The following is a 26,547-nucleotide window of genomic DNA, read 5'->3' on the forward strand; positions in this document are numbered from 1 at the left end:
TTTTAGAATTGACAGTGAGTTGACAATGGCAGAGTGCATGGAGAAAGGCTTTGTATATTACATATTGGGGGCCCCCAGCTTAATTTCCAAAGCCTCCTGCAAGCTGTCACTCAGAGCTCTGGCAGGAAGGAAGAGACAGGCAGAAAGAGAAATGGGCTGGCAGAGAGGGGAAAGGGGTGTCCTCTCCCACTTCTGCCTCTGGTCCTGGCCACTGATGCCTTCGGCCCCACCCACTTAAGCAACCAATATCTGTGGACAGGATCCAGGCAAAGGGAAACCCTTAAAATACTTCTGATTTCAGTAGGAAATGATCCATCCTCAGGTGTGCCAGTAGTACTGTGTACCCTTGAGTACCCCCAGAGAAAAGCACTGCTCTTGGGTAATTGTGCCTGAGTCTGCAGCTTTCAGACCCATTGCTTTCAGTTTTGGAACTATGCAACTTGCATGTTTACTTAGAAGTAAGCCCTACTGAGTTCTAAGCATATGTAGGAGATTTCGGCCTTAAGCATGGACTTAAGTCTTCCCTAAAAAAACAACTTTTTTATTGTGGCAGGATCACACTCTGGGAGCTCTCAGATCCATATAGTTATAATCCTATGTATCCTTGGAATGAGAGAATCAGTCCATTTCACTAGTTGTAAAAGCCTGTCCCAAGCATTCTGTCACATTCTACTGTGACCAAGAGACATAGTTTGAATAGACATTTTCCTGCCCTGTTAAGTCTTTGGCAGCAAAAGCAACTAAAGCCAGTTGTCTGCCTGTCTGTCTGTAGAACATCTGCTCTGCATGTAGAAGGTTCCAGGTTCAACCCCCAGAAACATCTCCAATTAGGGCTGGGAATGTTTCCTGCTTGAAATCCTAGAAAGCGGCTGGCAGTCTGTGTACTGAGCTAGATGAGCCAATGGTCTGATTTGGTAGAAGGAAGCTTCCTATGCTCCTTTATGAAACAGCCACATACTCAGAATGTTAAAGATATGTCACACTTTGGACTGCAATGGAATGCGTATTCACCTGGAGGTATGTTTCATTGAACATAATGGCACTAATTCCTGAGTAAACCTTGCACAAGCAACAGTACTCCTGAACAGTTGTGTAGGTTTTTCATAATACAGTCATACCTCTGGTCTCGGCGCTTGCGCATGTGCAGAAGCACTAAATTGCGCTTTGTGCATGCGCAGTAGCACCGAATTGCGTCATGCACAGGCGCAGTTGCGCGGGTTGCGAACGCGCCTCCCACGCGGATCGTGTTCGCAACCCGAGCGTCCACTGTACTTCAGAAAGAGATAGAGAACAGCATTTACAAGAGCTCTGAAATTCAAGTTTGAAAATTTAAAATAAACATATTTCCCCAGGAGAACCGCAGCAAAGCTCCTATTTTTGAATGTGTGTTATCTGCATGGGTTACTGATGCCCTTCCAACATTCTTCCTAGATCATAACGTGTGACCAAAAATGGCTTTATAGGCACAAATGGAGTGCACTTCCAGGGGTGAAGTCAAACTGGTGAAGAATCACAGTACTTGCTGTGGCAAGGGTGGCATGCAAAGAGTGGTAGCTCATAACTGCTGCCTCCCGCATTGCTTTTGCTGCGTTAACAGCACCAAAGTGACCTCTCCTAGGCACACGCCCGGGCAGCGTGTATAGAGGTCCTGAGTGACCAAGAGAAAAAAGGCTTCCTCTTAGCTTCACTGATGTGGTCCAAAGGAAGACAGAGCAATGCATCCCACCACCAGCTTGGCTGCAGGAGTTGCCAAAAGGAGGTGTACAAGACACCATCCAACCATCTTAGGGACTCGAACTCCAGATTTGTTTAGGGTTTACTCCTTAGCCTTTTCTTCTCTTGAAAAGATGTCCTACAAGGCAGGGATACGGATTTCCCTCCAGGGTTTACTCCTGAAGCCTTTCTCATGAATGAGTGTAGCCTCTTAGGATCAGAGTTTACTTCTGCTAGATGGGCTACCTTCCCAGGTTGACAACCCCATCTGGCTCTCACTTCCCTGTACAGCTTGTGTAGAAACAGCCTTCTTGACCATTGGCCCCAATACTGGCCTTGTCAGCTCTATCCACCAGAGACTGTCTTCACGTGCAGGGGAAGTCCCTAACGCACCAAAGATTTGAGACCTTTGGCTACCCTCACCTGGTTTAGCCAGACAGTCAAATATGTATCTGGGGTGTAGCCACTGTTGCTTGCTGACAGCTTCTAGAAGCCACAGGTGAAAACTGAGTGTAGGGTGGGGACTAAAGGTGGACTACCCCAGATGGAACATGAAGTGTCCCCCACCCCTAACACCCCATGCACTCAGAGTAGACCCATTGTAATTAATGGCCCTGAATTTGTCAATTCCATTAATTTCAACGGGTCTTCTTTTATTAGGGTGAACATTGGATAGAAGAGAACATGGTATCAAGCTATCCATGGCATGGAAATTGGGTTAATTTCTGCCCCAGTATGTTGGGTCAAGGTGGAGAGCACTCTTCTGCAGCACTTTGCTACAGAGCAAAGGACTGGAGGCTTTGGAGGTTGGGTCAACACAGAGAGATAACTTACAGAGAAGGGAGGCATATTAGAAGCTTATGAAATTTTGAACAGCACGGAGCGGGGAATATATCATTCTCTCCCCAAAACAGACTTTGAGGTTAACCAATGAAATTGATGGAGATTGTGGCACCATCAAGGTTGGTCTTTATGGCCCCCATTCAGTGGGGGGAGCTGGCTGGTGGTGGTGGTGGAAATGCAGCAGTGCATTTTGAAGCAAATAAAATTATATGCATTACCATCTAAAAGAGGGGCTCCACAAGTCAATTAAGTTGGAGTCTAAAATTATATAACTGGCATACTGAAAAGGGAGTTCTTACGGGCCAGCCAGAATAAAAGAACAAGGCAGGATTAATTAACTGAAATCTGCAGCACAAGAAATGATAATAGCCACTAACCTAAGTGGCTTAAAAAATTAAAGGAAAAATCATCATGGGTTGAGCAATAGTTATTAGGTATGTGATAATTCAGGTAGAACCTCCACATCCAGAGGCAGTCTACTTCAGAATATCCGGTGTTAGGAACAAAAATAAGGGGAGGGTTTTTTTGCCTTCCCAGATGCCTCTGGCCTCCTGTTTTAATAAAATGCTGGTGGGGTGGGAAATATGTTGTTACGTTTCAATTCAGACATAAAAGTCTGGTTCGAAGAAGCGAAACCAAATTAAAATACTTGTTACAATTGTTCTGAGTTCAAGACACAACTGAGTGAGATGGAAACCAGCTCATACAATTTGTAAGGAGTTTTGAGGGGACAGTGGAACTGGAATATATTTTTTGTTCCATTTTAATGTAACTTAAAAAAAAATGCCTACAGGGAGCCAACTGCATTTATGTGGCTGTCAGGTTCAATCTATAGGAAGAAATTCAAAATAAACACTGTACACACACATGTCCACACAGAAAGAGAGGAATTGATATCCAAAGGAGGAAGCAGCTTAACTGACCCAGCTTCAGTTTCTCACTCAAAAAAGCATAGCAAATTATTTTTGTTAGAATTTATTCTTTGCAGAGTTCCTATTTGGGGGTCGTCAGAACCCTCTGACCTCTCCTCAGCCCAAAGCCCCCCAATATATCACTTTATCCCATCAAACATTATGGGATAATTTTGCAAGCTGATCTGATGCCTGCCTGCTGGGGCATAAACCCCACTTTGTCCATTGGGATTCCATTCAGAGCAAATATATGCACCTTTGCTGCATTGCAGAACCACATTGGAGAAGCATACTGATAAATTGAAAGAACACGCAAGGAGAACAAACTAGGGTTACAAGTTGTAGGCATTCCACACTTGTACAAAGGCTCAGTGGCTTAGCATTTGTCCTGCATGCAGAAGGTCACAGGTTCAGTTCCCATCCCAACATCTCCAGGTAGGGCTGGGAAAGAGTTCCTGTCTGAACACCTAGAGAGCCACTGCCAGTCAGTATAGACCAGGGGTAGGCAACCTAAGGTCCATGGGCCGGATGCAGCCCAATCGCCTTCTCAATCCGGCCCACGGACGGTCTGCAAATCAGCGTGTTTTTACATGAGTAGAATGTGTCCTTTTATTTAAAATGCATCTCTGGGTTATTTCTGGGGCATAGGAATTTGTTCATTCCCCCCCCATATAGTCCGGCCCCCCACATGGTCTGAGGGACGGTATATACCGGCCCACGGCTGGAAAAGGTTACTGACCCCTGGTGTAGACAATCCTTGACCAAGGGCCTAACTCAACAAAAAGCAGAACACTACATTCCTAACACAGCAATCCTAATGATTTCTACTCAGAACTAAGTCCAGTTGAATTCAGTCAAGCTTACAGGTAAGTGGGTTTAGAATTGCAGCTAACTCCTGTTGGACTTAGTGGGGTTTAGTTCTGAGGAGATCTGCACAAGATCTGGATGAAAGACCTCATGGGTGGAGCCTGTGATTGACTGTGTTATTCATTTGTTTTGCTTCCTGCATGGATAGGTTGCAGGATATCTTTTATTGCATTTCTATCCCACCTTATCCCCAAAGATGCTTGGGGGTGTGTGTGCACATGATTCTCCTCCATAGCCTCACAACAGCTGCATGGGATAGGTTGGTCAGCAAACTTTTTCAGCAGGGGGCTGGTCCACTGTCCCTCAGACCTTGCGGGGGGGGGGGGCTGGACTATATTTTGAAGGGAAGGAAATGAACGAATTCCTATGCCCCACAGACAACCCAGAGATGCATTTTAAATAAAAGGACACATTCTATTCATGTAAAAGCATGCTGATTCCCGGACCGTCCACGGGCCGGATTGGGAAGGTGATTGGGCTGCATTTGGCCCCCCGGGCCTTGGTTTGCCTACCCATGGGTTAGACTGAGGGTTGGTGACCGGTCCAAAGCCATCCAGTGAACGCCTTGACTGGAGAATTTGAACCCTGGACCTCTGGGTCCTACTCTGACACTCTGTAACCACTACACCACGGAGAGAAGAAAGAAATCTAAATCTGCAGTCTAGCCACTACATTAAGCTTGGCTCTGATAATGTAAGAAGGTAAGAAGAGCCTGCCTGCTGGATCAGGCCAGTGGCCCATCCACTCCAGCATCCTGTTCTCACAGTGGCCAGCCAGATGCCCCCACGGGAAGCCCGCAAGCAGGACCTGAGTGTGACATCAGCAGCACTCTTCACTTGCGAATCTCAGCAACCAGTTTTCAGAGGCATACTAAACAACAAGGGAAAATGTGTATGTGTGACACACACACACTGCCAGCTACAACCCCTTTTGAACAGAGATGATTTGGCCACTGTATGCCACGCTCTGGTAACTTCTAGACTGGATTATTGCAACGTGCGCTATGTGGGGCTGCCCTTGAAGACAACTTGGAAACTTCACTAGGTCCAAAATGCAACAGCCAGATTACCGGCTGTGGTTCCATTTAGACGTCACATAACTCATGTTTTAAAACAGCTGCACTGGTTGCTGTTCATTTTTCCCGAGCCCAATTCAAGGTGGTCACAGACCTAAATGATTCAGGTACCAAATATCTGGAAGTCTGCCTCCTTCCCTAGAGACCCTCTTAGGGCTGAGATGGGCAGAGGGAGCCCTTTTATGAGTTGCACTGCCCTCAGAGGCTGGGGGCAGGAAGGTGGCAGTCCTGGAGAGGGCCTTCTTTGTGGTGACCCCTAACCTGTGTAACTCCCCTGTGAATGCTGAAGGCGCACCCCTTCACCCCAGCTTTTGGCACTTGAGATGTGTATTTTTAGGACCTAACTTATTTCTGTGATTGTAAGTTGTTCTAAACTGGTTTTAGTAATGTGTTTTTATGCTGTTATCCACTCTGGGACCTTAGGGTGAAGGGTGGATCGTTAATAATAATAACTTTTGTATGTGAGAGAAGGACCATTTGGACATCTTCTTTATTGTGCATACACAATGATTTGTGCTCATGATGATATCAGGGTGGTTATACACAACTGAGCTTTCAATATCGTTAGTACCTGCAAAAGTTTGGGGGTGGACATACTGATTTGTCTATGCATGTAGCTTCCGGGTGAAATCCTTTGACTTTCTTCATAACACGAATATTCTGCTTTATTTTATTTTGTTTCTGTTCTGCTTTTGTAGTGCTATATCGCAAGAGTGCCTCTCCAGCACAACTATGATGCAGTGGCACTGGGAAAACATCCGTGGAACATCTAATAAAGTGGTGACCTTCAGATGGCCCAGTATAAATCCACCGCCAATGCGCAATTATTGTCAGTTGCAAAACAAAAACAAAAACAACGGAACTCCAATCAATGGGGGGAGGTGGCGCAGAAAAAGCAAAGAAGCAAGAAATCGTGTGAAGGAGACACAGAGAAATCTGTGCGTCTGAGAGGAAAAGGGGGGGGGGAGCGGAATAAATAAATCGCTTCTGTTTGTCGCTATAGAGAGGCTGGAACGGCTCACAAAACGATAGATGAAATGGACCAGAGTTGCAACCCAGTGGTGAAACTGACCGGTACCTTCCGGACTATCTGTTGCCCTGTCTGTATCCCACGCGTTGAGATGCGGCGGTACCAAAATGGGAAAACTCTTATTCTTTTACTAAATGAAGCTGCCGAGCACAGGCCGTACGGTGGCTAGGAGCTCGGGAGCCGCCGCCTCCCATCAAAAGCCGCCTCCACAATCCCTTTCTCTCGCCGTTTTGCTGCGGAAGAAGCGCTTTCAGACCTATTTTCCTGAGTAAATTATTCATCATCATAATAATTGTGTAATTACTGTAACTGCTCTTAATTATTGATGCCCAAAGCAGTAATTGGTATTTATTATTAATGGGCCAGTGTGTTATGTGCAATGTTGTGTGTGTTTAGCTTAAAAAAAAAAAAAAAACCGGGAGAGTTTCGCTCTCTCACCCACCCACTCGCGTCGCTCTTATTTTCTCTGCCCTCCCGAATTAAACGACTGGTCTCGGCTGTGAAATAGTTTCTGCTTCTATGGGAAATGCGGGGATGGGAAGATTGGGGGTGGGTGGGAGGTAAACATCGGGCATTCAATAATTGCGACTGGTGGGAAGAGATTTATTTACAAAAACAGGCTTCATATAACAAAATCGAACCTTAAAAAAAACCAGAAACAGAAACTGGTGGAGGGAAGGAAAGGATTGGGGGGGGGACACACGTGTTGAGTCTTGAAATCTGTCTGTAATGTGAGAAATGGGTACGTGCACGAGGCTGAGTGTTCAACTTTTTCTTTTCTCCATATGCCAAATAACAATAAAAATAATAGTAACTATTATTGCTGGGTTCTACTCAGAGCACGCACATTGAAATTATTGGATTTAAATCAGTCATGTCCATTATTTTTTGTGGATCTACTCTGAGTGGGACTAGCAATGGATACATTATTATTATTATTATTATTATTATTATTATTATTATTATTATTGTGCCTTCTAAACAATTGCAGGTCTATTTAAATTGATGGAGTTGACTAGTTTAGCTACAGCCATTTCAACAGGGTCTACTCTGAAAAGGACTTCGTTGGATAGATATCCCATTATTGGATTTTTGTATGAAGAGGTTAGGGAGGAAAGTGGGAGATAAATAATTTAAATAATAATGATTATTTATTTATATAATACCATCAATGTATATGCCACACCCCTCCTCTGAGAGTCACAAAGAAATGTAACAGGTCTTGTCCCTCAAGAGCTTACAGTCTGCATTTAGCCACTGGGGAAAGGCCCGAGCAGGTTAAGAGAGGAATATTGGTAAATGCAAATTATGTGTAGACTAGTTTCTTTTCATAGGGGTTGAGGACTAAAGGGTTAAAGCCACAGGTCTCTCAGGAAAAGGGGCATTTTTTTGAGGAAGGAAGGCAATTGTGCTCCTATGCAGGCTTACTCGGAAAGAAGCATCGTTGTTGCCAATGAGATTTAACTCCCGTGTCAGCTCGCGTGGAGAGACCGTTCACACGTTTAACTTGCTGTCTGCTCATCGAGTGATGCATTTGCACATGTCAAACGGACATTTCCTTTTCCATATCGCAGCATTCTACACGCTTTCGATAAAGGCCTTTAATTCCTTTTGTTGGAGTTCCGTTTATGGTTTGCCGTGAAGTTAATACTGGACTGGGAATGCGTGTTCTCCAGTCTTGGTTAGCAAGAAGGCGATCTCAATAAAAAGAACTGCAGCGTTGGCTGCAGCCATAAGCCCGTTTTCACATGGAACTCAATGGGACTTGTTTTTGAATAAACCGAGTTGGAACTGCCCCGCAAATCCGCCAGAAGGTCTCTTTTTTCTGACTGCCTACATACCATACGTTTAAAGAACATGACATGTCCCCAAGAATCTGGGAACTGCTGGTTGTCAATTGTGCTAGGAAGTGTAGCGCCGTGGCGGGGTAAACTATAGTTCCCAGTTTGGTGGAAGCCAAGCGCTATAACAATGCAGTTCTTTTCACGTCTGCCACTGCCTAAAATCTCTTACTTTATCAACCTCTAATTCAGGGCGTGTTAAGAGCTCCTATTGGAAGAGGAAACTGGACGGAGTCAGATATCCATTGTGAACAGCGAAATTTTAAGTTTGACCTTGATTTAAATGTTCTTTGACTGATATATTTTGATTTAAACGACTTTCTTCCTGACGCAGATGTGGGTGCATGTGTTCTCTGACCTTCGAGAAGAGCACACCTTACATGCTCAGAGGCGCCCTCATCTGCCTTTCCTTTTTTTTATAAATGGTTTCTGCATTCAGCTGTATTCCTGAAAATATTGGATAGTATCCTGCTGAGTTCTACTCAAGGTGGACCCACTTAAATTAATGGACCTAAGTTGGTCATTAATTTCAGTGGGTCTGCTCTGGGTATGACCGAAGCTGAAACAGCCCATTGGCTCAAATTAAAACTGGAACAAAATCAGACTTACTTCTGAGTAAACCATATCTAGCCTCGCACTGCGTGCCCCTGATTCCATGTAATGAGTTGCCACCTTTTCTCGGCCACCCCTGCTCCTCTGCTCTTTGGCATCAACCTGACTCCCAAACACACCTTAGGTACGTATACCTTTCCCTGGAAGGGTGAAGGCTGGTGGAAAAAGCTTCCTCCAGGTGGGTCCCTGAAAAGCAGGAGAGCAGGTCTATTAAAGAAAAGTTAGCAACCCTGTATGGGTGTTCTCACACTTCCTGCAGAATGAATATTCCTGCAAAGGAGCTCAGCGTTGAGGAATGGGAAGGAAAGGTATTTAAGATGAACAGTGAAGATGTTCTTATGAGGAGAGAGAGGTTGTAGCTATTTTCAGGTGGAAATTCAGCTACCTACTAGCCAGTTCAAGCCAGGCACACAATTATAGCTGAACCACATCCCGCGAAATGTATGACTTTTGGGAATGAGGAAAGTAGGGGAAGTGAGCTGAAAATCGTGTGAATGAGACTTGCTTTAGCGCAACGTCGTCTCACCGCCGCGCAAACAAATCAGAATTAATGGTCATTAAAACAGGCGACCTCGTCTAATCTCCCTGCAAACAAATCAATAAACAGGTTGTGTTAATGCCCCCCCAAAAAAATCAGAGCGTGGTACCCTCCTTGGCTCATTTACAACTGACATATAGCCTCTGAAAAGGGCAATAGCAAAGAAAAGGACAGTTCTAACCAACGAAAGCAATTAACTCTTTTTAAAAATCTACGTAATAATAAGAGGAATGCACCTTCAAATTTGCTAAGTGCTGGTTAGAACCTCTGGCTACCAAAAGGTGAGCATAACAACAATCTGAGCCAGTTGTGAAAGCGCTAATTTCCAAATGGGGAAATCTCGCTCATTTTGAAACCAGGCGCTATTTCATTTCAGCACGTCTGGATTTAATAACACGCAAGCTGGTGCCAGCTAGGGAAAGAGATGGGACTAAAGCGTGGGGTGATTTGCTTGCGCCTGTGTATGGATTTTACGTTTATTTTCGGGATCGGATCCTGACTGTTTACAAACACCCAAACCGTGGGTGTTTGTAAACGTTATGTTTTAAGGTGCAAGCCAGAGGTATGGGAAAGCTTTGGTTCTTCAGACGTTGCTGGACTCCAACTCCCATCATCCCAGGACAAGTAGCCAATGTGATATATGATATATGACTGAAGCAGAGCTGTTTGGGTTGATTTGGGGGGGGGGGTGCTGCGTGAATTACCATGCAGAGACACAGAACTGGCTGCTGCTCCTTGGCCAAATTCGGGGTTGCTGGAAGGTAATGTGTGGAACGACTTTTTGCGTTGTATTCCACTAACCTTTACCCAGAGTAGACCCACTGACAGTAACCGGCCTACGTGAGTCATGACCGTTCAGTTCTGAGCAAAAGTGAATTGGATACAACCCTTTTGAGTCTAGTCCTTCACACATAACAGGATCCGAGTCTGGATATTGAACGCAGGAGCCGACAGCAATGACAAGTGTCTGAACGTCTGTCAGGGAGAAAGAGAATATTCTGGCGCGGGTTTTGACACGTCTTGTGTGGCTGGGCGTGCAGATTTTGAAGATTTTGTGTCAAAATTTAGACACCCAAAGTTACCAGTACGCATGGTCATCGCTGCAGCATTCAGCCAGCCAATGAGGATCCAAAACCATGGGGGGGGGGCTCAGAATCACCTCCGACGCCATTACTGCTGGCAGAAACCATTCACACGTTCAGGTGCAAATCAGCGAAGGCAAAATAACCCGGGGACTGTGCGTGCTTGTGTCTATGCGCGGGCGGGCGGAAAGATCGAGGATCCGTGTTTGGTCTTTTAAAGCAACCAACATTATCAGGAGCCCCAGATATCGACAAACTCTCTTTGTAAGTGTCAGGGCTGCATGGGTATATATCAGGGAAAGCGCGTTTTGCTTCGGAGCCCAGCAGTTTCAGATCTGTGGGTGTTTGTGGTTTACCTGGTTACTAGACAAAACAGGATATAGGTCTACTAATTTCACCCTCCCCGGTTCCTTCCCGTTCGCCCTTCTGGGAGTTTGATCTGGAATGTTGAGAAGGAGGAAAGGGTTAAACAGCCCTCTGTCCCGGGTGTGTGTGTGTGTGTGTGTGTGTGTGTGTGTGTGTGTGTGAGAGAGAGAGAGAGAGAGAGAGAGAGAGAGAGAGAGAGAGAGAGAGAGATGGAGATCGTTGCCCTCAAGGATTTTAATTAAAATACAAAGTAAGCGACTCCACACTAAAATGTAAGCGTGAAATATGTTAACATGCCCAAACGTGGGGAAAGACTCCCTTTACGTTCCTAGATCACCCCCGCGCTCCAAAAAAGGCTTGTAGCCAACTTCGCTCTGTCTTATGCACGCACGCAACTAATATTTCGCTCCAAATACAGCTGATCATCAAACTTACCATTCATATAGCGCCTTTAAAATGTTTGTATATCTGAATCTCTTCCAGGACACCTATAACCTTCCCCCCCTCCTTTTTTAAGAAGACCTTTAAGAAAATTAGTAAACTAAGTCTTTGGGTGTTCGAATACTTTCGCCTAATAATCTGACCAAGAGTCCTGTGTAACCAAAAACTTTGCATGCTTTTACTGGGGCACCTTGGAAGAGCTCTGTGTAGCTTAAAAGTGTGCAAGTGTCACTGTGGCATTGAAACTGACTGTATTCAAAATAATATTTTATTAGGTCAGGGGAGGGGAAACTGTTCCTTTAGATGCAGTTGGACTCTGATTCCCATCAGCGCTAGCCACCACGGTCAATGGACAGAGATGATGGGAGTTAGAGTTGGAGTACAAGGGGGCTGGGGTTAACTCACCCAAATGCGATATATACACACACACACATGCATCTTTCAAAACTAGATTCCTTCAACTAAACTGAAGCAGAAACATAATTTCCTCCCTCTCTGTTAATTACTTTGGTAACAGCTAGAGTCTGTGGATTTGATTTTTTTTCCCGTCCAATGTAGCGATACGTTGGGGAGGCACAGCGTTTTGCCAAAGAAGTTTAAAGTAAAGGATGACAATAATAATAATAATAATAATAATAATAATAATAATAATAATAATAATAATAATAAGTAACCACCGCAGAGTAACTACCACCCTTCCCCCCCCTTTTTGCAACCCCTGAAGTAGGCTCTCTCCCCAACCTTCACCCTTCGAGCATAAACTTGCATAGAACTGCACTCTTCGAAAACCAGAGTAATTAATCCGAAGTCAGGGAGGTGAAAGATGCCCCGCCTCCTCCTCCTTGCCTTGCCTTGTCACCCACCCACCCCCGCTCTCTCTCCCGCTCTCTTTTACCTTCTGTTCTGGTACCAGGTCTTTACTTGGGTGTCTGTGAGGTTGAGAGAAGCGGCCAGCTCCATTCTGTCCTGCACGCTCAAGTATTTCTGCCGCTCGAAACTCCGCTCCAGTTGGGCCAGCTGGTGATCCGTGAAGGCTGTGCGGGCCTTGCGCGGCTTTTTCAGCCTCACTGGGGGGCTCTCTCTGGAACTCGAGATCTCTCTGTCCCCTTCTTCTTTCACTGAGCAGGGGGGGTGAAAGGGGGGGCGGAATAGAAAAGGCGTTGCTACAATCAGTGCAGACAGTTTAGACGGGAAAGTCCCCTTATCAAGGGCGGGAGGGAAGACAAGTGAAGAAACCAAACGCCACGGCGATGGGCGCGGGCCGCTGCTCGTTTCTCTTGCGCAGGTCCGCGCCCCTTTCTACGAGATCCCTATGCCTGCTTACTCGGAAGTAACTTCCATAGCGTTCTATGGGGTTTCCTCGTCAGTGGAATGTGGATTAAGATCCTCCTTTTAGGTATGTTTACTCAGAAGTAAGGCCCATTGATAAGTAAAAGAAGTCCGTTCGTGAGCCCAGTTAGGAACAGCGTAACTGTATTCTAAACCGAAGGTACTTGACTTTCATGAGAACTAGTCACTTAAATTCGAGATACCCTCGACCTGAGATACTAGGGAGGGAGAGATATCTCAATATATACCAAGAGGACAGTAAATTTAACTACACACACAAATATCTATATGCATGAGCACACATTATTCATTTTATTATTAAAATTATTTATAGCCAGCCTCATATCGACCTCAGGGCTGGATTCACAGTCGCCGGCGTCAGCGATCCAGTTCAGCCTGGTTTAAGGGCCAGAGTTAAGCAAGCCATTGAAACATTTCCCCTTAAAATTACTTATTTATTCAAACCTATTTCTAGTTCCCAAGCCTTTTAGTACAAACCCTGAAATGAAGGGGATGTCACAGCGCTTAACTGTAGGTGCTGTCCAAAATGTTCTTCACGGAATAATATATAAATATTGATCTTATAGAAAAGATCCAGCCTGGGAAGATATTCATACAAACTACCCCCACCCCCGCTTAAATAAAATAAACTCGGTATTCATTGTGTCATTCTGGAATAGATTGAACTGTTACTCCCAGGTAAACACGGGTAGGATCGAGATGCGCGTCAGAAATGCCAGGAAACTACTACTGAAGTTAGTCCCCCCCCCCCAAAATATAGATTGCATCCTTCGGGCAAACGGATTTTTTTTTTTTTTAAGAAGGCAAGACAACTAGATTAACAGGAATAAACGTATGGGCTTGAGGTGGAGTCTCAACACGATCCGTACAATTTACTCACAAGTAACAGGGAAGACGATAGGGAAGTAAACGCCAGTTTACCCGATGGGAGTTACTTCCTTGTAAAACATGCCTTACAGGAAACGAACCTGGAAATTTTAGAAAATATCTTATTCCTAACAAAGAGTGTCAAAAATTATGGGATGCCGCATTTGCACTCCGGTTTAAACTACAGATACAGCACTTTAATTCGTTTTAACTGTGGTCTGTAGCCAACGTTACCCATTTACAGCAGGCTACTCAGGCCGGACCCACTGAAATTAATGAGAGTGACTAGATCCATTGATTTCGGTGGGGCTACTCAGAGTAAAAACTAACTGGATACAGCTCTAATTTTGTTCTCTATAATGGAAATAAATCCGAGGTTTTTGCAACTGGAATTAGTGATGGTCTGAATTAATGAATGCTAAAGTAAGTAACACACCACCCTAAATCGATACAGATTCAACAAAGCTTTTGGGTTTCAGCCAGCTAAATTCTACTCAGAGTAGACCCATTAAAACTAATTATTTTCAGTAGGTCAACTCTGAGTAGCACTACCTTTGCATACAACCCAGAGGAATTTCGGTATCTGAGGCAAACGATTCTTCCTTTTGAGGGGTTAAAAGCAGAGGAATAAACCAAACAAGTCAAATTTAATTGAATTTTAAAATTGACATTTTAATCTTGGTTTGAGGGTACCCTCGTTGTCCTTCTGAAGATGCGATGCGGACAAAACTGACTACTTTCAAGGGCGCCAGCCATGTTATGCACTCCTACCTGGGAGTAAGTCTCAGTGAAGTCAATGGTGCTTTCTTGCCGGTGAACACACTGCCCGCCTCCCACTGATTTCAAACCAGAGCGAAGCACGTGCTGTACAGCCCCGATTCTGTGCACGTTTATTTGGGAGCAAATCCCACCGAGATCAGTCAAGCTTATCTCGAAGTAAACGCCAGGATAGGACACAGCCTAAACCCCCTCCCCGATATTTACTGCAACCCTAAAATGCCTTCTCAGAAGAAGTAAGCCTTTGAATTCCACGACGGTTCCTCCCAGGTAAATGGGTAGAGGACTGGCAGCCTAAACGTGCATCATTTTAGTTGCTTGCATCTACTCAGAAATGTCCCAGCGAGTTCTAAGGGATTTGTGCTTGGGTCTCTGACTTTTCTTAAACTTCAAATTTCCCCCGTTTTCCCCACAAAATCCTTATTTTCCTCCATTATTTTATTGGCTAGGTTCCGCCCCCCCCCAGCCTTTCTCAACTCCGCTGACAATAAAGTTTCCATCCCTCAACAGTAAGCTATGCCACCCTACGTAGGTCTACTAAGAAGTAAACCCACTGAGTTCAATGTGTGGGGAATGCTATGGAGCTGACTCCCAGGTAAGTGATGTCGGATCGCGGTTTTAAATGTTGAGAATTATGACAGCACCCAGATTTTGTTGCTTCAGGGATTAACTCTGAAAGAAATCGGGGCTGATCAGCTTCCTCAAATTCCTAGAGAAACTTCCAAAAGCCGGATTCCGGACCAAAATGGCATTACAGTTGTTGTTGTTGTTGTTGTTGTTGTTGTTGTTGTTGTTGTTGTTGTTGTTAGTTTTGGGATAAAACTGGCATTAATCCATGTATTATTGCCATCGTCATCACCACATTTGAAGCCCACCATCCTCGCTCCGATGAATTGCGTGTGGTATTAAACTTTATCTTCACAATCATCCTGCGAAGTAGGCTTGACTCAAGTCCTACCACAGAGGCCTGGCTGAGGATTCGAACCCACAGCTCTCTCCAGCCAACTAAAGACCACCCCAAAGTAGGCGTTCCTGAGGCTTTCCATCCCAAAACAAAACAAAAACAACAAACAATGGATCGCTTATCTATCCAAGGAAAAAGAGCAAACGACTAAAGTACCTCCCCACTTTCTCTCTCCACATATTTTATATATATTGAGAGGTGCAGACTTTCTCTCCCCCCCCACCAGCAATCCCCCTCCCTCTCTCAACGCAAAATAAATGAAAAGAAAACTGCGTCAACTTTTTGAGTTGCCCGAAAAGAAGGCTTTCGGTAGAGCTAGGTCTCAGTTGTAGAGGAGCCCATCTCTCTGATCGATTCACAATGCAATATATTTGATTATATACAGTATTCGGAGTAGGCAGAGAGCCTGGTGTTTGAACGGGCAACTGAACCCAATAAGGGGGTAGTTGTCAAATAAAAGTAGCAAGGGAGGTTAAACTTCTGCCTTCTCCCCTCAGCTCTGATACCCGCCCCTCCCATTATCCCTTTCTTTCTATGTTAAACAACAGCGGATTCAAAGTGGTTTCACACTGAGCTATTGGAAGGGGGTACTAGATATTGCCAGAAATCATTAGCGCCCCCCTCTCCTTCCTTCCCTTGAACACAGAATTACTCCCCCCCCCCCCAGATCGCATGGGAGTCACTCCTGTTCAATCCGGATTGAAACCGATTTCTCTCTCTCCCCCACCCCCCACCCATGGTGCAAGACATATCCCTTTCGAGAAAAAGGGCATTTCGGATTGATGGAAGGCAAAATTAAAAGGTGAAAGCTGGTAACTCCGAAAGAAATGGCTACGGCCTGCAGTTCCTCCCCCCTTTCTCTCGCCCACCCCCTTTATCTCTGTTCTTAAAGAGATTATGTTTATCTATAGGGTGGGGGGGAATTTGGCTCCGGTTTATATAAATTGGCCGCATTAGCTTTTTTACAGGGGTTTATGGTAAATTTCATTGTGGAAGGGTTTAGGAGCGACAAAGCTCAGCCTCCACGCGCGTTGATTTCTCTCTGTAGGAAGACAATAATCCACTTAATTGAGCCACCAGGGATATGGGAAACCCTTCAACCAGAAACCGAGTCCAGATAGGCATGAATATCTCTTAAACATGAGATGCTCTTTCATTGATGGATGGAAGGCGCAAACAAGTCTGTTTCTTTTCACCCCTCCTGTTTTTACAAGAAATAAAGGAGGTGTCCTGGAATTAGTGGCACTGACCTCTACAGAATTCTTAATTTGCGGGGCGGGGGCGGGGGCGGCAAATAAATGTATTTGATATTTGAAAAGCTAAATAATAAATTATCCCCTACTTCTCTCTCTCTCTAAAAAAAAACACCCCTCTTTAGGCTTCGATGTTCAGTTTAGACTAGGGGGCTAGGACAGAGAGAAAGTTGGCGCTGTGTACCTGAGGGGAAGGTGGGGGCGTTAAGGGCAGGGCCATCGCTCAGCGGTTAAGCACCCGCCTCGCCTGCAGGAGATGGCCGGGCTCAATTCCTGGCATCTCTCCAAGTAGGGCTGCGAATTATCTCGTGTCTGAAACCCTGGAGAGGCGCTGCTAGTCAGTGCAAAGAGCTATGAGCTTAGGAGGAAGAACCTACGTTTTTAAGGATGATGCTGTTAACAGAGAACCTGATTCTGGGGTTGTGATGGGGTGGGAAGAGGGGAGAAGAAGGGAGAGATTGAGAAAGTGGAGAGGGGGGTTTGAAGTTCAGGGAAGTTTCTCTGGGGAAGAGGGAGAGAAAAAAGGAGGGAATGAGAGAGAGAGAGAGAGAGAGAGAGAGAGAGAGAGAGAGAGGAGAAAGGAAAAAAAGAAAGGGAAAATGAAGACAGAGATAAAGGAAGGAGGGAAAAGAAGGAGAGAAAAGTGGAGGAAGGGGGAAGAGAAAAGAAAGAAAAGGAGAAATAAAATAAATGTGAAGAAGGAGACAATGGGGGGGGGGGAGGATGCACCTCTTGATGTTATAGTTCCACGCTTCTAAATGTATCCTTGATGTGTCTCTCACTGTAGCAACTCGGCCTTTAAAAACAACAAGTAAAGAGCAAAAAAAAAAAAAAAAGGTGAACGGTAATGTAAAATGCTTTTGGGGGGGGGGGGAATATGTTTGTGGCTGAAATCCAACACAATTTACGGCCGGGGCGAGGGAAAATGAAGAAGGTTTTAAAAATAATTTCCGTCTCTCTTTCTTAGCAACTGAAATTTTAATTGGTTAATAGGAATGGGGTGGGGGTGCGGTCGGAAACAGAAAAGACCTGGACTTAAGGGCAGGAATTCCCCGGTGGGAGACCCTGCCTGGGTCCAGAATACCACCTGCCTTTTTCTACAGGCCCAGCTGTTAATCCTGGATGCGCCCACAAAATTGGAAAAGGAGGAGGAGCGCGTGGCCAAGATCCGGGCCTTTTGTATAAACAGATGGAATGAATATATATATATATATAGTTTTTGGTTTTATTTTATTTAAATTAAACCTGCATTTACTAAGCATGTTTGCGAGCAAGGAATCCACACATTGAACCTCGTGTGCGGGAGTTGCTTCCTAGTAAACCAGCTTCGGATAGGGCTGCAAGTCGGAAGTTTTAACCGCGTCCTCACAGAAGTGAGTCCGCTTGAGTTCAATAGGGTAAAGGGGTATCTGGATCGCAGCCATGCTTGGGAGCCAGCCCCACTGAACAAAGTAGGTCTTAACTTGCAACACAGGAGATGTAATCGCGCTATTCAGAGCTACAGGAAAACCGCTATCGAAAGGGATGCCCTCCCTCGATCCAACGACCTGATCTTTATCTGGGCCGCTTTTCCATTCTGTCAGTTTCTCCTTCCAAAGGAAACATAAAACCCACCAGGAACTGCAGAAGTCTAGCTCGTTGCAGATCCTATTCTGGCCTGGAGGAAAAAAGAGCTTCCGTTTGGAACTCTCATCCTGGGCCGCGTTGTTTACTCGGCATCAAGCCTGCTAGATTTCAGTGAGATTTGCTCCAGAATAAAGCTGCGCCTTCCCCCCTTTTTCCGTTCCATGCAACTACCTGTATGTTTGTTTCGGTTCCTATCCGGCATTTCTGTATATATATATCTATATCTCGGAAAAGGCTTTCTTCTTGCTTTCAGTGACTGACTCCTGTCTAAGCCTGTAAGGCGACAAACCTAGCCGCACTGCTTGAGGTAAGCCCCCTCCCCGCAAAACTCAATAGGACCTTACTTCTGAGTAGGCGTAGTTAGGTTTGTGCTGTCACTGAACTCCAAACTCAGTCCAATCTTACGGTTGTTTCACTCGCAAATTGTTTCCACCGCCCTGGATTTCAGTTGGACTTACACGCGAGTAACCACAGTGAACTAAAGTCTTACGGAGTGGAAATTGAACTCATTGACGTCATGGGGGTTGCTTCCCAGTAAACTTGAAGAGGAATGAGGCTTTAAATCTCATGGCGAGGTGGGACAAATGGCGGGAGGAAATGACCTGGACCGGGTGGCTTTTGCGGTCAGAAAAACGTATTTGTCAAAGAGAGTAAAAACAAAACAATTATTATCAGAAGGAAAGTCACGGTATGGCGAGCACCCCCACCAATTGTTAAACTGAAAACATTCTTTTGCTTTCGACGTCTCTGCAAACACCAATGTATTTAATTTCGAGCTATTTCCCTTAGCAGAATTTTTTTCAAAAGTTGTCATTTGCTAAACGCGACTGGCGCCATTCAAAGCCTCCTCGGCCCAGTGAACGAGGAGCTTGAAGGTCGCCGCTGCGTTATTACGAGTTCTCTCGTCGAAAAGTTTTCTAGGGGAGGGGGGTGCAGACTCAAGGGGAACCACCGATCATTCAAGGGATGATTACGAATGATAGAAAATCAGATAGAGGCGAAGAGGGGAAGCTTCTGTACTGAAGTTTGGCCTTCTTTCTTATCTGCCTGACAACTTGTATTGATCTGCGTGTCAAAAATCATTCGTGTCGCAACCTAAGGAATTCGATAATATTGGTACCCCGTCCATCTCATTTTAGTAAATCCAGTGTATATGGGTGGGGTGGGTGGGGTTTGGAATGCCTTTTCTCCAGAGTAGACTCAACTTTAAATCAGAATGCAGACAAAAGAAGAAGAAGGAAGGAAGGAAGGAAGGAAGGAAGGAAGGAAGGAAGGAAGAAAGAAAGAAAGAAAGAAAGAAAGAAAGAAAGAAAGAAAGAAAGAAAGAAAGAAAGAAAGAAAGAAAGAAAGAAAGAAATCAGAATGCAGACCAGAATATTCTGGTGACTGTAGAAACACTCGGGCTGCAGCCCTTTTACCCACTTTCCTGAGAGTATATCCAATTGAGCTCAATGGGTTTTGCTTCTGGGGAGACACGGAAGAGGATCGCTGGCGCAAAATAGATGGAAATAACAATCGAAACAGGCAAGTGGTTGGGTTATGCGGAGTTAAATGCGCAAATATAGAAGTTTCGTATTTATCTCCGCCAGGTTCTCATATTAGCTTCCTCCCCTCCAAATATAATATTTTTAGCAGAATTCGGAGCTTTACAGATTGAACTGTCGACAGAAACAAACAGAAAAAGAGGAAACATCCCAAATCAGGCCAACCGAATGTTATCCTGTCCTTCATCCTCGAACCTTCTGAGAGAGAAACAGAGAGGGGGTGGGGATAAGAAGAACTTGTATGTCCACATGCACCTCTGAATACCAGATCCCGAGGACTAGCAACACGCGGGTTTGCTGTCTGGAAGCCGCTGGTGAGCTAGGTCGACCAGCTTTGGTTCTTAAGAGATACCCCAACGGGAAGGGAAAACCCTATTTGTATGTGGGCGCGAGTGTGACTCCTTCAGAAATAGAGGGCTCGTTCAGAAATCAGGAAGCGCTGGTATAGTTAGGAGAAACACTCCTTACCTTTGTATTCTGTGTCCGAAGAGGAGTTGCTGCTGTTGTTCTTGTCCATCTTCTCCCGGAAGTCCTCTCCGGATTTGGGGGGAATCCGAACCGGTGCCTCCTGCGCGCTCTGTCCATTGCTGCTGGAGTAAGGGGCGCAGGCCGCCAAAGGCTTGCAATCGGCCAAGATGTCCCTGATTAAGAAGGAGGAGGTCACTGTTCTGGATTGTGAAGGGGCCAAGATTTGCCCCGCTTGAAGGTGAGACTCCAGCCCCACTGCCACACCTTGTCTCTGGGCTACTGCTTCCAAGCACTCCCTCCCGGGAGAGTGGGGCGACGGGCAGCCGCTGCTGATTTCGGAGCGGGGACTAAGTTCCAAGGGGGAGCGTCCTTCCCCCATGAGCGGTTCCCCTTTGGGCACGGCGGGGCTCCCGGCTCGGTGGGACAGGATGGAATCGATCCCAAATCCGTTGGCACCTTCCATGCCTTTCAGGGTGACATTGACCAGCCTGTGTCCGGATTAGGCTCTAGAAGAAGAAGAAGAGCGACTTTGGAACTGCGGGGCTTCGGATCCAAAGTTAGTGCAGCAACAATCGCCGGTCAGTATTACGATCCAAGGCGCTGTCCCTCTTGAAAACCTGCAGTCAAGCTAGCTGCAGGGATGAGGGGAAGGAGACAAGGGAGAGAAAGAGGGGAAGGAAAGACAGGAGCCAGAGTAGGGGTGGCGAAAGTGAAACTTTGCTTGTAGGGAGAAAGATCCCTAATCTGAACTATTCGCAATCGCCACCGCTAACCATAGATCCATCAGCCCTAAATGATAGGAAATGACTTAACCAAACAATGAACTTTTAAAGAGTCCATAACAAGATTTTCTTTTTTAAAGAGCAGTGAATGAGGCAAGCGAGAGGCACGGATTATAGAAGGAAGAGCAAACTCTCCTTTTCGTACCAGCGCCTAAGAAAAGGGAGGTTTCAGGACCGCGGACAGCGCAGGCAATCTCTGTTCGAGGTCCGTCTCTGCTAAAGAAGGCAAACGCATTAAAAACGGCAGGTTTCAGCACCTTTGAAAGCGCCTGGACTGGAAGGTCGGGACTGCGATCGCGCCACCGTCTCCCATGGTCGCCTTCCGAAGCCGCCTTGCCAGCAAAAGTCCCTGATGTTGGAGGCGAAGTAGGACCGCTGCGTTGCTTTCAGGACCAAGGACAGTTCAGCTCCGCCCCGCGGAAAGTGCTTCCCTTTTTAATCAGCGCTCACACCTCTCAACTTGCTGGGTTTAGTTTGGAATTCTTCTTCTCCTTCTTCCTCCTCCTCTACTTTTTTTTTTTAAACCAAGAACCCAAGTTCACGTGCCTCACTGCCTCTCTCCTGATTGGCTGGCCAGCTTTTAAGGTGATGTCACACACATGCCACACACCAAGGAAACTTGATCGCTCCTCGGTTTGATTAAAAGAGACACTGAATTAATTACAGCCCAGATCCAACTGTTAACCGGCAATTTCCACCCTGTTTCCTATCATTACGCCACTGATGAAGTTCTAAATAGGGTTATTAGCAATGCGGTGTGTGCGTGCGTGCGGGGGAGATCTAGTTTGTGTGTGTGTGTGTGTGTGTGTGAAGTTGGGTGCATTTTTAAGACTGCTTATTTTAGGTTCACAATTAGCTGAATCATTGTCTCCCTTTATGTGTGCTGATTAAAGTTTTTTTTTTTAAAAAAAAAAATAATAATATTACAGTGTGCTTGTTTTCACAGAAAAAGGATAATTATATAAGGGCTCAGCAAAAGCCAGGCAAGCGATTTTTAATTTTTTTAAAAACAAACTTAAGCTCTTTGAAATTGTTCTAACAATCCCCCCCCCCCAAAAAAAACCCATTTGGCGCCATTACCTTTTCCTCAGCAAAACATTTTCAATAATCGGCGACACTCTATCTGGCCTAAACTGGAAGAATTCTATTGATTATTGTATTCTTAGAAGAGCGAGCTAGCAAGCGCTGAATTTCGCAGCTCTAAGGTTTTTTTCTCGAAAGAAAATCCCCCGGACTGAGGTTGGCCCCAACTAAATCGCCTTGGATTCCAGCCTTAACTGGTGTTTTGTAAACGGATGGTAAATGCTTCGTGGTTTGTGTAAGAATTAAAGTTACGCATATACATAACTACCTGGGAGTAAATCCCACTGGACTCAGTGAGACTTGTTTCCAAGTAAATGCATACGATTTGGCTGTGTTTATTGGCAGTGGCTGGTTCATACGGTGGTAAAAATCCATGATTTTGATCCTAAATTTGAACTTAAGAACGAAGCATTCTCCGACAAGTAAATGTACTTATTTAGTTATTTATTTTTGTATCCACACATTTCATTTGCACAGATGTTCTGTAGAACCCAGAGTGGCATCAATCACACACCTATAACAAACACACGGTCGGTTTGGAAAAGATGAAAAGTCCCAAGAATATCAAGGGAACTTGTTTCAAAAAAATAAAAAATCGGGAAAATTTCCAACCTACTTTGTTGAAGTTATTGACACTCTGGTGGTGAATTCTCAATTCAGGATTCTTAACGAGATGCCCGTTCATTTGAAACCAAGAAGGCTTTACTAAGGGACTAGTAAAGATCAAGCTGCGTCGACAGAAAATAAAAAGATCTGTGTTTGGTCTGGGGGGGGGGTCTTTTACTGTAATTTTTACATGTCTTAAACTGAATTTAAGATTGGAAGAGGACCACTTCCATTCAGATCATCGCTTTCTTCCACGTTTTGAGATACCGGTTATACACCACCAACCTTAACTATCACCATCCCTTTTTTTACAGCCTTGGAACCGACTATGTTCCGGGGCGCTTTTCTCTCAACTCCACTTCAGAAGGCGAGCCAGAGATGCCGCCACGTCGCTCAACTTCTCTGGAAGGCAGCTCAACTTCTCTGGAAGTCAACGAAAAATATGGCTACATTAAAGTCCAAAAGAGCCTTTGCATGATTTAGTGTGATCTCCCCACTCCCGTGTCCGCCCCCGAATAATATCCTCTCAGGAAAGAGACATCATATCGGCCTTCTCTGGCCTGATAAAAGACCTACCGGATTCTCCCAGGAAAGTTCACACGCATAGAGATTCCAACGCATTTTTAAAGGGGATGGAAAAGAACAGTAAGGGCATGAGAGGAAAAGGGCATATTTTTGGGAGGACCTGGATTGTTAAAACGAACAAATAAACAAACTAACAAACAATAATAATCCACGGTAGAGCTTTTATGTCTCTAGGGTTGTAAAACGCACATCGAAATGAATACCAATCCCCCTGAAATTGACCAGATCCCAGAAGGAATGAGTCCTAAAGCAGTCTCCCTCTCTATATAAAAAGGGTGATTTGTGCTGCTGTTTCCCGCCCACAGGCCAATCCGAGCAATGTTTTTTTCCAAGGAGTAAGTCTCGCTACATTCAATGGGACCATGGCGGCGTTAAAGCCTCCTGAGTTATCGTGCAGAATATCATTGAACCCTAAACCTTCCTGGTTCTTAATAGTGTTTACAAGGAAGTAAGCTCCATTGATCCCAAGGGCCATGCTCCCCACTAGAATTTAGGGAGTTGTTTTTTTTTAAGTCAGCAGTCCTAACCCCACTTACCTGAGAGTAAGACCCATTGCATTCAGTCAGACTTACTTTTGAGTATACGTAGTTAGGATTGCGCTGCAATGCCTCGCTGAGACTTACTTCTGAGTAAGGACGCCCAGCAGCGTACTAACAAGTGCTTAGAACTACAGCCCTGGACCCGATCCTGTGCTATGATATTTCTATTTGGCATTTACCCCCAGGCTGTTATTTTATTTCGGTCCCCACCCCCATCGCCCAATTCTCAATTTATCTTTTTTATTTTTTTTTAAACCATTTCCTTTCTTCCTCTTCTCTCAATTTATCTTCCCTTTCTTTCTCCCTCTTTTCCTCTGGACTCTCCGCCTCTCCGAGACGGTCCCTTTCGACTCAGCAGCTTGCGAGCGGCCGCTGTAGAGGCCGGGGAGGCGCTCTCTCGGCGGGAGTTGAACTCTTTCCCTAGAGGGGGGGGCCTAGGACGGTTGCAAGCTGTCGGAGGGCGCGGGGAGGAGAAGGAGGGGAGGAAGGGGGGGAGCCTGGCACCAACTGACGGGCTGTTGGAAGTTTCTGCTCAGACTTTTTTGTTCCTGCAGACAGACCCTCCATCCATAACCCCTTAGAACACAATAGGAAAAAGCGCGCGGGTGGGTATGTGTTGATCCTTCCTTGTCTTATGGAGTGTGAGTCTTCCTACATTCTGGATCTGCCCTCCCAGCTGAATCACGACCTTCGCTTTTCAGCTCCCCCTTGATCCACAACGCAGTAAAATCCACAAAGCCACGCCTTTGAAACTGACAAGGTTTTAATAAATTTCAAAGCTGTAACCTAAGCTTTTCTTGATGGCTGCATTTAATCGTCGTCGTCCCCTCCTCCGCTCTTACACACACACACACACACACACACACACACACACACACACACACACACACCATTCTCCTGTATCCTTGCTGGTTGAAAGTGGATCACATGAGCCGCTTGGGAGGGCAGGATGAGACTCAGCCCGAGGAACAGGATCTGAGCAGAAACCACCGTAGCTCAGTGGCAGAGCACCTGCCTTGGATACGGAAGGTCCCAGGTTCTAATCCCTAGAGCCGTCTCTAGGTAGGGCTGGGAGAGATCCTGCTCGAAATACTGAGCTAGATGGGCCAATTGTGGCACTCGGCCAGCTTCTTCCTATGTTCCTATTTATAATCCTGTACCTCGGATGCTTGGCTCCGCTGTTGTCCCGTAAATAAGACCCGTTTCTTCGGGACTTTCTTCTTCAAGGAAAGCAAGTTAAGTTGTGGCCTGGACTGTCAGTTTCGTTAGGAAATAAAAAGTGTAATCCATTTCAATTTTTGTTCTCCCCAAAGAAAAAAGGGAACGTGAACAAGAGGTTCCCCAGCCAGCTCGGGACGCAACCGTCTTCAGGGCACTTGCGATAATAATAATAATAATAATAATAATAATAATAATAATAGATTTGCTTTTATAAAGAAGTGCGTGTGCCAAAATTCCCTTCGATTCACTTATTGTCACCAAATAAAAGCAAATATTTTCCGTTGATTTAGCATATTTCAGTCCTTTGGACTTATACTTGAAGTGTTGTTGTTTTTATAAAGTAAATAATTTTTGATTTTTTGGAAATACTCTTCCACCCCCTCTTCCACCCCAAATGTCATTAGCCAGCGCAACGCGGTCTCCTCAACTGGCAGTTCAGGTTAAGGAGCTTTTCCAACCGCTGGAGTTTGCAATTCTAGGCGCATCTAATTAGAAGTAAGTCCCATTGTATTCAATGGGGCTTACTCCCGGAGTACGTGGGTATATTTAGGACTGCAACCGGTCTCCACAACTGGCAGTTCAGGTTAAAGAACTTTTCCGACCGCAGAAGTTTGCAATTCTAGGCGCATCTAATTAGAAGTAAGTCCCATTGTATTCAATGGGGCTTACTTCCGGAGTACGTGGGTATATTTAGGACTGCAACCTCCGAGTCTAATTGAACTGCAAAACTCTTCCAGTTAGTGACTGTTCCTGCAGCTCACGCTTCCCCCCTGCCTATTCTTATATACCGCTTAGTACTCAAACAAGTCTCTAAATGGCTTTAAACAGGGTAATAAGTTGTTAGCGTTTCATAACTTACCTCTTTTTACTTACTGCACATAATATTCCTCTTAGTGGTCTTACTTCTGAGTAATAAGCATCTGGTATATATGGTATTATAATACTAATATACAGACTGGGTAATTAGTAGAATGAGATTCTATTGGGGGGTAGAGAGTTATCTTTTTGCGAATCCTTATAGACTGGCTATTAAATAGGTGTATAACTATTACAAGTTTACCATTATCAATATCATCATCATCATTACATTTAGGTTTATTATTTTTCCTTCACCAGCAGGTTCCAGGAGTGGTTACAACAATTTAAAATCGGAAAAATAAAAAACAATTAAAACAGATTACAATCACAGTTATGGGGTGTGAGCCCTGCAGACACAAATCTCAAATGTATAGATACGGCAAAGTAAATGAAAATATATCACGACATTTGGTCCAGTGCCAAGACTTCTCCGATGAATGGAGGAGTCGTGTTAGTGATTATAGATTTGTTCCAGTCCGGGCATGGATGAAAAGGCGCCCCCTCCTTTTTCTAGGCTAGACAGGAGGCCAGCTAGGCTAAAGTTCTGCACTCCTGGTGGAAATATTCTTCTTTTTAGGTTTAAGTGGGAACGACCAAGTCAAGGACTTCTCAAAAAGAAGTTCTACTTGCCTGGGGGCGTGGGTGGACAGAGACCGGATCCCAACAGAGCTGCTTCGGATGTTGTTATTCCAAAGGAAGATGCTT

General features: G+C 45.1%; 1 protein-coding gene across 2 annotated transcripts in view; it reads right to left on the reverse strand.

Annotated features, from left to right (window-relative positions):
- Nucleotides 1-21,175, reverse strand: part of BARHL1 (BarH like homeobox 1) — a 37,927-nt gene extending 16,752 nt beyond the window's left edge. For both annotated transcript variants that reach the window (XM_033137749.1, XM_033137750.1), the window contains exons 1-2: nt 20,169-21,175; nt 12,215-12,437 (exon numbers count right to left, since the gene is read on the reverse strand). In XM_033137749.1, coding sequence (XP_032993640.1) covers nt 12,215-12,437; nt 20,169-20,631 — 686 coding nt within the window. In that variant the 5' untranslated portion in view covers nt 20,632-21,175. The remainder of the gene's footprint in view (nt 1-12,214; nt 12,438-20,168) is intronic.
- Between the last annotated feature and the right edge of the window lie 5,372 nt (nt 21,176-26,547).

This window comes from Lacerta agilis, chromosome Z (genome assembly GCF_009819535.1).
Source record: "Lacerta agilis isolate rLacAgi1 chromosome Z, rLacAgi1.pri, whole genome shotgun sequence".
NCBI lineage: Eukaryota > Metazoa > Chordata > Lepidosauria > Squamata > Lacertidae > Lacerta > Lacerta agilis.